The sequence below is a fragment of the Aplysia californica genome, unplaced genomic scaffold, assembly GCF_000002075.1.
Source record: "Aplysia californica isolate F4 #8 unplaced genomic scaffold, AplCal3.0 scaffold00062, whole genome shotgun sequence".
Taxonomy (NCBI): domain Eukaryota; kingdom Metazoa; phylum Mollusca; class Gastropoda; order Aplysiida; family Aplysiidae; genus Aplysia; species Aplysia californica.
In genome coordinates this window covers 150,918-162,859 of record NW_004797332.1, presented here as the reverse complement: position 1 = coordinate 162,859, position 11,942 = coordinate 150,918, and the positions used below count along the sequence as shown (strand labels likewise).

Here is an 11,942-nt window from a genome sequence, read left to right as displayed (position 1 = left end):
TGTGTGTGTGTGAGTGTGGGAGGGATAGAGAGAGAGAGAGTGAGAGAGAGAGAGAGAGACAGAGACAGAGAGAGAGAGAGAGACAGAGAGAGAGAGACAGAGACAGAGACAGAGAGAGAGACAGACAGAGACAGAAACAGAGAGAGAGAGACACAGAGAGACAGAAACAGAGACAGAGAGAGAGAGATTGATTGCAGGTGCCTGTATATCTAGACCATGCTGCAGTAGGTTTGTCTTTGTGGTGATCAGTAACTTGTTATCTTATCATCTCTTTTTATATCTTTTTTTTGTGTAGATATGCCTGATGGAGGAGCAGCCCATTTTGCACAAACTGTGAGAGAAATCAAGTCAAGGTACGGATTTTAATGCAACGCAGATCAATCTGTAAGTTTTCTTGAACATATTCTTGGCTGAAGAAAGTTCTATACACAAGATGTTGTTTTACTGAGAGCAGAATAGGTTGATAGGCAGGTATTTTTTCAGTGTTGAAGCCCAGTGACCCACATCACATTAAGCATACACATTGTGCAGAAGACTTTTCCATGAAACAGAGTAAATGATAATGACATTCATATCAATAATATTCTGAAAACGATTTATGTTGTTAAACAAACTTTTCATAATTGAGTTGTTAACCTTTTACATATTTATGCCTGTTTTCAAGAGCAGAATAAGCACAATTGAATATATGTGTTTTGCTTTTGAGGGAGAGGATCATCTTTCAGATTCTATGCAACGGTGTCTTCCTTTTAGTAAAGAGAACCTTTCTTGTTGAAACTTCTCATGTATAGCAGTAAAAGTTTCATTGTTTTGAGGTCTTTGTAGAGTTGTTTCTGTAGATTGATCTCCATAAGATAAGAAGACTTCATAATGTTACAGAGAACCCACTTGATGCCTTGTGATGGATACAAGATTTTGAATATAGACTGAAGAAATTTGGTTCTGTTCAAAATGCCCTCTTTACTCAAGCTATGTTTTTGTAAGATGCTCTAGTCTTGAAAAGTTCAATAATCTGCATAATGATTATTCAACATCATTTGATGACACGTTGTTTTGAGGAAGTTTAAAAAAGAAACATGATAATTTCATTATTCATACAAAGGTGTCAATTTTGTTTCCTTTGTCTTAAACTTAGAAACTGCTTACAATGAAATATACAAATTTGTATTTCTGATTTGCGTATGATGGTTTGAAATGGGCGTAAACATTGCATTTGGTTTGCTGCTGATTGGACATATGTGTTTGGTACATCCTTGAAGAGTTTAGCATCAAGTCTTTTTTTTTTTGTTCTCTGAATGACTTATTTGTTTCATACTTTTAAAAATCTTTTCAGAAATTCTTCCATCTTGGTGGAGTGTCTAACCCCAGACTTTCGAGGTGATATGGAGGCAGTCACTGTGGTGGCAGACTCTGGCCTTGATGTATACGCCCACAATGTGGAAACAGTCGAGGCCATGCAGTGGTGGGTATTTTATTGTGAAGTGCCTTTTAACCTTTACAGCACCTGGCTATTTTAAGCCCTCACCTCCCTTTGGCCCAGGTAATTCTTGAGTCCTTAACTCTTCAAGCCCAGCTGATACTGTTTGTGTCTGCAATTTTTGCTGACATTAAACACATTTTTATACTGCCTGACCATTATTTTATCAAATGAGCTCCTGACTTTTTAGATATCTCATAAAAATCCAAATATATAGATGCAATATATGCAGAAGGAGCAACCTAATAAGCTTTTATTCTTAATTCCAACCAATTTGCTTTTGTGATACTGCATGAAATGCTACTATTTTTATTTGCTTGTCCTTAATCTTGGGTTTTTTGTCCTCGAAGGAATATCTCAGTGATGGTTGAATGCTACCTTTTTGTTATGATGTTTTTGTAAATACTTCCACTGAAGTCATGATTAGAAACTTTAGAATTCCAGTGTCTGTGATGTAGCAATTACGTGCTTTGCCTAAGACATGTAGAAGACCTGAATTCAATTCCTGTGTGGGGAACATTTTTATAGAGTATTTTAGTCTGTCAGCTGGGATGTTATATCCCTCTCAGCTCGGGTTGGCCCTGACAAGCATGGTGGAAGCCCACCTTCAGAGTGATGTAAACTGTGTCAGTGGAGGAGTTAAAAAACACTGAAAAAAACCCACTTACATAAAAAAGAAAACAACAAAAAATAATTTAAGAATAAATTTGACAACTACCGGCAGGATGGTGAGGGACCCCAGAGCTAACTATGCCCAGTCTATGGCCGTTCTGACACACGTCAAGAAACGTCACCCCAAGATGGTCACCAAAACTTCCATCATGCTGGGTCTTGGGGAAACGGACGACCAAATCCTGCAAACAATGGAAGGTGAGTCATGTTGGACTGTAGGTACCCCAAAACCTTTTTTAAATTCACTTGTTCAGCTTTCTTCTCGAATTCTCCCCTCATCATGTCACCACAGCCGCTCTCCCCCTTGCCTTAATTTTTGCTTTTGCTGTTGTGAGTGCTGATAAATTTTATAAGCGTTGAGTTCATGAGATGAGTAGGGACTTTTGCACAAACGGACTGTGGGAGGTCTTCGAAGGGAAGCTAACAGGTTTATGGGTAATGTTTATGGTTGTAACAGTCATAAACACCCTGGGTTTGTGGTTGGCGGGTGCTCTGATGGCTTGCCTTAATTTTTAATCCGTTACTCACTTTTCTCTCCTTTTTAGTTAGTCTTTTATGTCAGCTTTTCTGTGTTACACACTGTCTGTGTAGGTGGTTGGTGAGCACTGTGGTATGGTTGACTTCTTCTGTCTCTATTTACTGTTATCCTTTGCTACCTTTCTTCTTTCTACTTAGGATTGGTATTGTCTTGTAACTTTAATCTTTGGTATTTATATGACCTAGAGTGCTGCAAGTTTTGAAAACTTCTTTCAAACTAAACACACTCTCTTCTCTCTTCTCTCTCTCTCTCTCTCACTCTTTCTCTCTCTCTTTCTCTCTCTCTTTGTCTCTCTCTCTCTCTCTCTCTCTCTCTCTCTCTCTCTCTCTCTCTCTCTCTCTCTCTCTCTCTCTCTCTGTGTTTCTATGTTTCTCTCTCTCTCTCTCTCCCTCTCACATCTTCTTTCGCCCCTCCCCCTCTGTATTTTCTTTTCTGGTCATTATCCAGAGGGACAGAACAGATGGCATTCTGTCATTTTCAAGACTGGACAATAGCTATCTCTGGATGATTCCCACAGTAGGAACGAATCATATTGTGATGTGACATGGTAAATATTACTTTCCTTTTCCCCCCTCAGACTTGAGAAAGATTGATGTGGACTGCCTGACCCTGGGGCAGTACATGCAACCTACAAAGCGGCACCTCAAGGTCAGTGATATGTTGTTTGTTCTGTTTGGTTTAAGGAATGTGCATTGCAACTGAAAGGTCATAGGTCTGAATTCTGTTACATGCCCGACGTTGTGTTCTTGGGAAAGGGACTTTACCTGGATTTTTTTCTCTTCACTGAAGTGGGAATGGGTACTCAGACCTGCCACTCATCCCGATTTAATCGGGATATCCCGATTTTTTGCCCCAAATCTGAAGCATCCCGATATTCCTGATTTCGATTGCCAGTATCCTGATTTTTTGTCGTTGCGTCTGTTGCGTCCGATTCTTAGAAAAAAATACATTATGTTCTGCAATCTCTTTTGCTTGGAAGCATGGATTGGATTTTTTATCGACAGGAACTAGGAACGCTACTTTCTAAAGCATCTATGCCGAATCTAGATTAGTAGATGACTCACGCACGTTATTTCAGCTAAAATCGACGTAGTATCGATTTTGAATTCCGACATAGATAGGCTCAAGATCTACTTTTGCTTTTATAACCCAAATTCTCCGATGGTGTCCTGATTACTGTAACAATTATGCCATGGGCCTAAGAATAATCTATTCGTTGTTCTGCCGTTGCTTTAACAGCAAGCTTCGTCTGAGTTCTGGTTAGTCGGGCCCATCATCAACACCTGTCAGTGGAACGTTCAAATGCTCATTCGCATCACGTGACCTGACCTCGTACGTGTGAGAAGTGCTTGTGTCGGGGACCGTCGGCTGTCGGGGTCAGCAACGTTCATTCACACCGGTCACATTGGTCGAGGTGTTTTTTGGGACTTAACCAGTGTGGACGACCGGGGGAGGAGGTGGGGTTTTCATTTTTACACTTGGGCTTAAAGTGCGTGCTGTGATACATGTATCAATTGGGGATAAAGTAAAGGAATAAAAAAAAATAAATGAACAACCTTGGCGAGATCTTTTTTTCGGGGGGGGGGGAGGGGGGGTGCCTTGAGTGTATATGTGATAGAAGTCAAACATTGTTACTGTTTGAAAACGCAGGCGTTCTGCATGGATGATTAGAGTTATGTGTCAGCTATTTTCAAGACTACAAGAGTTTCAGCTTTACTGCTGCCTGCGCTCCCCCAGTCTATCCGACTCAACTTGAGTAATTCTGTTTTTAATCATCATCATCATCATCATCATCATCATTATTATTATTATTATTATTTTGTTGTTGCATTTATCCTAAGGTCAAAGAGTATGTGCATCCAGACAAGTTCCAGTACTGGCAAGAAGTTGGGGATAAGCTTGGCTTTGCTTACACTGCCAGTGGGCCTCTGGTTCGCTCTTCCTACAAGGCTGGTGAGTGATTCCCCCCCCCCCCCCCTCCCCACCTCTGCCTTGTACTTACAGTTAATACAACTGATTAAGAAACTAGTGTTAAAAAGTCAAAATTTTGGGCTTGTACATTTGAACAATTGGTGGACGAAATAATCAAGCTCACCTTATGGATGGTAACATTTGCTTAGGACTTGGCGGGGAACAAAAAAAAAAAGAAATACAGGTGAGGGATCTGAGTAAAGAGTATATAACTTTATAATGTCGCTATTCTTGGTCTTTTTCTGTATCGAAGAGTACTATCTGTGCAAAAATGACATAATTTTGAATGTCTATCCAATGACTAAAAAATACTATCCTCGTTCGAGCAACTTCTTTCAAGAAATACTTGTTTATTTATTGTAAAGCTATGTGCTATTGCTACTGTATTTAAAATTTATGTCCTTTTTTTGTTCACCCTTATTATATCCTTCATTGCTGTTTGTCTCAGTTTTCTATGCAGGACAAGTAAATAATTTTTAGAGATTCGGAAAATCATACTGCTCCTAATATATGTTACTATTCTTCCTTTCCTAGGTGAATTTTTCCTGAAGAATCTCCTTGAACAGCGGAAGTCAGAGTCACCCTAAGAACCCTGGGCTTGGTGTCATATGCTTTGTGATGTATTGAAACTTATTATGAATGCTGCAGATTGTTCTCACAGATGTTGTTTTTACAGTTAGATCTGCAAAATGTCAAAATGTAATTGTTTTTAACTGATGTATAACGGGTGTCAGTGTCCTGACTAGTTATGTGTGACAAGTGAGTTCCCCGTGGTATTATATTTGTAGAACCCATCATGATTCTAAAACTTCATTTACTTTAGATGGGAGGAAAAGAGGAGGAAAAGGGGGAGGAAGGGGTGGCAACGAGGAGTCCTAAGATTATTTTCCTTATTCATTACTTCCACTTTGTTTTAAGTTACTTTTTAGTGTATATATTTGGTGAAGGTGGATGATTCACAATTCATCCTGGTGCGTGATGACTGGTACTTAGATTGCTGTAGGACTCCATTGCCTTGAATTTGAGTATATATTTGGCCCAAATGGAAAAGACCTAGTCCGTCTTAAGGTGATCATTATGCCTTTTACCGGTTTTATTACGTTTAGGACAGTACCTACAATTTTCCAAGAACGTATACTGGTTTTTGGCTAAGAATTTACTAGAATGTGTTTGGTAGGTTGTGCTAAGGAAGGCTGTTCCCCCTCATCTGGTTACCTGGTTGTGGTATCTCTGGCTCGGAGGTTAACGTGTAATGTCTCAGCATTATTATCGGTTGGAAGCTACTTTAATGTATCTCATTCCCCCTTAAATCACCCTGAAGACCTTGTTTGGTTTCCAGTTCTCCTCCGCCCCCTCCCTTTCCACCAAAGCTGCGAGCAGCGAACAGCAGTACAGAGCTGTTTTGTGTCTGTGTTGTTATGTTATGCATTGATTGTAGTAGTGTTAATCATTGTGAAATAAGTTTGTGTGTGAAAGGCTGCTCCATTAGCTCAGTTGGTATCATGCTGGACCATAACAAAACAGATGGCCTCGGTTCGAATCCCAGACTGGGCGTTCTTGCACTCAGATAATTTTGTGGACTTTTCAAGGCTGTCAACCTATTTGGCCTGGTCCTATTGGAGACGGACGTTAAATTTGTAGGCCCTACCTCTTTAAAAACCTAATAGTGTTGATATGGGTGTTATACCCATACACTAATACGATTTTTGTGAGGTTCAAGGGAGTGAGTTTGTCTTTTTTTTGTGTGTGTTTTCTCGGTTGATCACTCTTTGTATTGTATGATTGAAATCTTGTCATTAAAAGGGCTTTCATTTGCTAACATTTAGTGTCATGTCAAGGCAAAATGTTTTCTCTTGATTTTGAGCATGCAAAGTGTTGTTACTTGTGAAAGAAACAGTGAATGAAAGAAATTATGCCTCCTTACAATATTTTAGAATGTTAATGTGATATTGTACATATATACTAATCGGACCTGGATTTTTGTTTTGTTGGTTCTCATATTAAAGATGTATGTATGAGGAGTGAATAGTCAGCATAATTTCTTTCTTAACCTCAGCACAACGATTGTTGTTGTTTCTCTACAGTCTTTATTTTGTATGTTTGTGTTAGTCTCTTTTTAAGTTCAGAGAGGCCAATCATCATAGTCATAGGGATAAAAATTTTTTTTATATTTTTGTTAATTACTGTTCAAATGATGTTGGTAATAATTCAACTGTAACAGTCGCAAACAGTGTAAATTTGAAATTAGGTCAGGTTTTACTTTGGTCTGAAAGATTGCTGGGAGACCCGTCTTGCATCATGTCAAGTTAATATAGTGCCAGTTTACGATGTGAAAATTTTGAAATGGGATTTTGGCGCTAAGCAAGTATTCATCCATTTCGTGACAGGCTTGACATTGTCACACTATTTTCCTTGAAAGTAGAAATCTAAGACATATATGTTTTGCGACTGTTACTGTCAAATTGAATTTTTTTTCTGATACACTGTCGATTCACAAAATGCAGTGCCATGGAAAGAAAAACGCTTGAAAGTGTCGGGAAAATGTAGAAATCATTTATTTTTTCAATACAACCGCGTGTAGTTCAGCCAAACATATAAAGAATAGACACAAGAACTGATTACAAGCTTGTTGTATCTCTGGATCCTCAGTATAGTGTCCATTTGTGTTAAGCATCATATTGCTTGTGAATGCAGTAGACACAGTATTATGAAATAGAAACAAACCCCAAGAGTTGTTTTAATTTATCTCATCTAGTAAGTGAACATCTTTCACCTAAAGGGTGCAACATCAAATTCACTCGCACCGCTGTCAAAGACTAGATGTCATTTCTCTGTTCCTTTCCTTTGTGGAGACATGTTGGTGACATTACATGGCAGTGCTGTCGTACAGTTGGTGGGTTCTGTGCTGTGGTCTGCTCCTTCTTTTCACTGTTAGGCCTTTGTTGGAAACTTCATTTTCTTGTTTCTTTAGAAAAATTTTTATTTCGTAGTCTAAGATGTGTTTCTAAATTGTTATATTAGTTTTTCTAACGAAAACACTATCCTCATTTGATTAGTTGCACTTAAAAAAAAATTATCTTCCACTGTTAAGTTGAAGTCAAGATTTATTGAAGCTCTGAAAATAAATGAAATGCAAAGTATTATATTATTGTCTCTTGTTTATTAAATCTGTCTCAACGGTGTTTGGCATGAACAGAACCAAACTAGGTGAGATTATTTATTTTATCATACCATTGTGAGAGCCTGGTCTAATTAAGGACAGACAAGGAAAACTGTACGTGAAATGGGTTTTCAAGCTATAACATATGGAATGACGTACATCAAAATACAAGTTCTGCATTAAATTATATAAGTGATAACATGGAGAGACAATATGTCTAGTGAAAGTAGAGGTCAATATTGCATGAGATATGGTTATGCTCAAGTCTGCTGGGATTTTAAAAGAAAATTGAGTGAAGCTTCTTTCATAGCACAGAGGGGATCGTTTGTGAGGCAGTGTGGTGAAACCAGGCGCTCGTCAAAATACATGTAATCAAATTGAAGAAAACGGCATTTTTCTGCTTGTTTAGCAATTTATATTGAGTTTTTGTTTTTTGGCTCAACACCTTTTGAGTTAATTTAAAAACACATTTCTGTTCGGATGTGACCGAAAAATGTTGGTTAAAGGCACAGAAAATTTAATTTGTCAATTTCCAAGGACTTTCAAGCTTTGGAAGTCACCTAACATTGGCGGCCATTTTCTCGCTAATTTTATTTTTATCTCTGAAATCATGCAACCTCACCTCTTTCAATCGCAAATACCTCAGCTTCTGTTAAGACAGATGAGTATTTTTTTTTCATGGAAAGTAAGACAAATGAAAAAGCTTTAAGATGATATCAGTAACTCCATATTCTAAAAAATTGACGAGTGCCTGATTCCACAGGGTCGCGACACATTTTGTCACCATCATTCATCATTGTTGTATGTCAAAATACAAGGTTTGCAGAAGAAGGGGAAAAAATATTGTATCAAGCTGGACCGTATGTTAATACAAAATGTTTAATTTCTCTAAATTTGCTTCTATTTTTTAAGAAGAGGAATGAGACATGACCTATCGGTACATCTTATCAAACTTTGCAACTTGGTCCATTTTCATTTTTTGTAAAATTTTGACATACGACAATGTTGAATGTCGATGACTATTTGTCAGATTGGAGACTGGGTAGAAATTTAGTCATAGGCCTTCTCATTTTGTGAAAGCTGAAAATGAGAGGAAATAGCTTCACAGGTGTTGTACCTCCACCTTCTGCCTGCCAGGGAAGTTCAGTTTTCTCTACAATGAGGTCCAGAATAGGATGATACACTGAACTACAAATTATTTTGGACGAAAATACAAAAGATATTTTCTTTTTAATACATCTGGAGCATTTTTAACTGTATTATGTTATACCATCGTGGAAATCATTCAAACGTATGGTGATCATAAATTCAACAGCCATAAGTATGCATTTCAAAAACATGATAATGAATGAAAAAAGAAATGCAAATAAAGATGTCTCCCAAATCATACACATAATTCATTTATATATATACACAGTATAACGTTTCTTATGAACAGCATATTCTTTCACCTTACAATCTGGTATTTGTATGATCCATGCACTTCATTTTTTTACAGCAAGCTAATATTTTACATTGTCCTACAGAAAGGCCCCATTCACACGAATAAATAGTAACAATATAAGGTTACGTCTACCAAAATCACAGGATATCTGGAGGCTGTGTGGACAATAACATTGACATTATACATTGTAAGCATATCGTATTATTTACAAACGTCTCGTCATGCCCAAGTTAGGGGACAGACCGCCCCCTATTATTTTAGGATTTTGTCAGTTAGTGTTTGAGCGCTTGCACTGTATACTTCTGGGGAAGTCGAAAATGTTTCTGTGTGTGTTATGGTGTAATGGGGCAATAGTAGTTGTGAAGGGCATAGAGCATACTGTGGGGCGTGGGTATGCACTATGTAAATGCAATTATTATTACACGTATAGCAATTGGTTATTTTTGGTTTTGTTTTGCTATTGAAGAGTTGCAAAAAATGAAGTCGGCTTCGGTTCTGTGTAACTGAATCTGAGTATGAAGAAGAGTTGCGGGATTTTAATTTATGCAGGGAGTAATAGATAACTCAGTCACTTAATAATTTGGCCTCAAGTACCGCTATATGAATGAAAGACTTGTCTGTCGATGGTTTCACGGGTGAAGTAGCTTGGATTCTCCAAATTTTGTTCCAGGGTTCAAATTTATGGAACAAAAAGCTTCCCACTCTTGTTTATATTCAAGTTCTGGACTTGCCTAAGTACGACAGAGTGCACGACAGCAGCTAACGATCGCAAACAATGAGGGGTCATTGCCCGTCAACCCTGAGCTAGAGATGACTCCTCCATATTATATCCAGATTTAAGTTCTACCTTTACGTAAATGAAATGGCCCAGAAAGTCAGGAGACATAATGAGGCTCATTTTTTTTCTAGGGTTCTCAATGAAACAAACTTGTCCGGAATTGTGTACTTTTTGTGAGCTCTGGTGTCTGTAGTATGGCGGCAAGGCGCTTCGCTGCGGCATGCAGTAGACCCGAGTTTGATTCCTAAGTGAGGAGAAATTTTTATCGAGTTTCTCCGTCTTTCAGCAGGGATGTTGTATCCCTCTCAGCCCGGGTTGTCCCTGTAGCCCGCCTCCTAAATGATCTAAATTGTGTTGATGGGGGCATAAAAAACCCCAAAACAAACAAAAAAATACATGTACCTACATTTATAACATGAAGGTTAGTAACACAGTATGGAGGAATACATATTACCAAGAACAATTTTATAGAATATTGGAACTTAACTTTGCATTTTCTAAACACTAGACGATGTGTAGCTATTAACGTCCACTGCACCCGTTCAAACAGTTGATAATTGATGATGGGGAGACTTGACACCTCCTTTTGCATTCATGCATTCATTACAAGCATTTTTATGTACTGACCGTCACACCAGTAGTGTCTGTGCAAACGTAGAATGGCTTTACTTTGAGTGATGGGTCTATGTAGACCAAAAATCCCAACCCAATACATGTAACTCGACAGTCCATTTTTCTAAGGCTTCTGTCCCCGTTGTTTTATGCAAGAAAAATTTTGAAATTATGCAAAATGAGCCCAAATATGTGAAATTATGCGATTCTGTTAATTTCAACAAAGAACGATAAAGGAAAATAATCAGAAATTATTTTAAAAAAATCAAATTTTGCCAAATTATGCGGGGTGCATAAAATAACCACGGGGACTGTGGCAGGAAGTCGATCTTTTGATTTTTTTTCTTCTTCGGTATTGACCTTCATCTACGCGTACTTAAAAAAAAATTGTTTAGCTCTTTTGGTTCGAGTCTTACCCAGACCAGTCAACTGATATGTTGGATTTTTTACAACGTGTATTGGGTTGGTGTGTCTTATTGTGTCTACACTTGCTTTGATTTTGGAATTTGTACAGTCTACCACGGATTAATGCAGCATTTTCCTATAAAAGTATTATTAGGCTTTTCAGCAAAATTTGCTTTGCACTACCCAGGTATATTGCTTAGACTTAGGTAAAAAAAAAAAAAGAAGAAAATTGATATCTGGGTTTAAAACAATTAAACAACCTGCCTACTTCATTTTGTTTCGCTATTTACGTGGTCACGCCTGAGGATGTCGAAGATTTATATTATAGAATCAGCCGTGGATTTTGCACCCGGTATAACGGACTTCGCATCTCGCAGTCAGTTGCGTCCGCCTTACTGTCAGCTGATTAACAATGCAGCGAGAACAGTCATTCTAGCGTTCAATAACTTTCTCTTTCTCTCTCTCCCCCTCCTCTCTCTCCCTCTCTTGTTGTCTGTCAGTCTCTCTCTCTCTCTCTCTCTCTCTCTCTCTCTCTCTCTCCACCCACTCTGTCTGTCTGTCTGTCTGTCTCTCTCTCCTAGTATAATTATGTAGAAGATGTTCAAACAATGGTCACGAACTGACAAAGGTGTCCCCCCATGAACCCCCACAAGAATAGACCGGCATTTGTGGCGTACCAATTAGACTCTTCGCCGTAACGCACAAAAGACCTGAGCTCACGTTTTGAAAGAATTGTTTTCAACTTTCTCTGTCATTTTGCTGGGTGGTTGTATCCCTTTCAGCCCGGCTTGGTCTGGAAATACAGGGTCGAAGCCCACCTCAAAGAGAATCTTAATTGTGAGATGGGGGCTTAAAAATACCCTTCATTACCCCCACCCCCCTCCC

The 11,942-nt window shown here is 38.4% G+C and overlaps 1 protein-coding gene across 1 annotated transcript in view; it reads left to right on the top strand.

Moving 5' to 3' along the window:
- LOC101856246 (lipoyl synthase, mitochondrial) overlaps positions 1–7,801 on the top strand; it is a 13,932-nt gene extending 6,131 nt beyond the window's left edge. The window contains exons 6-11 of the mRNA XM_005093335.3: positions 296–353; positions 1,334–1,462; positions 2,202–2,347; positions 3,265–3,335; positions 4,529–4,640; positions 5,193–7,801. Of these exons, the coding sequence (XP_005093392.1) occupies positions 296–353; positions 1,334–1,462; positions 2,202–2,347; positions 3,265–3,335; positions 4,529–4,640; positions 5,193–5,245 (569 nt within the window). The 3' untranslated portion in view covers positions 5,246–7,801. The remainder of the gene's footprint in view (positions 1–295; positions 354–1,333; positions 1,463–2,201; positions 2,348–3,264; positions 3,336–4,528; positions 4,641–5,192) is intronic.
- The last annotated feature ends 4,141 nt before the right edge of the window (positions 7,802–11,942 follow it).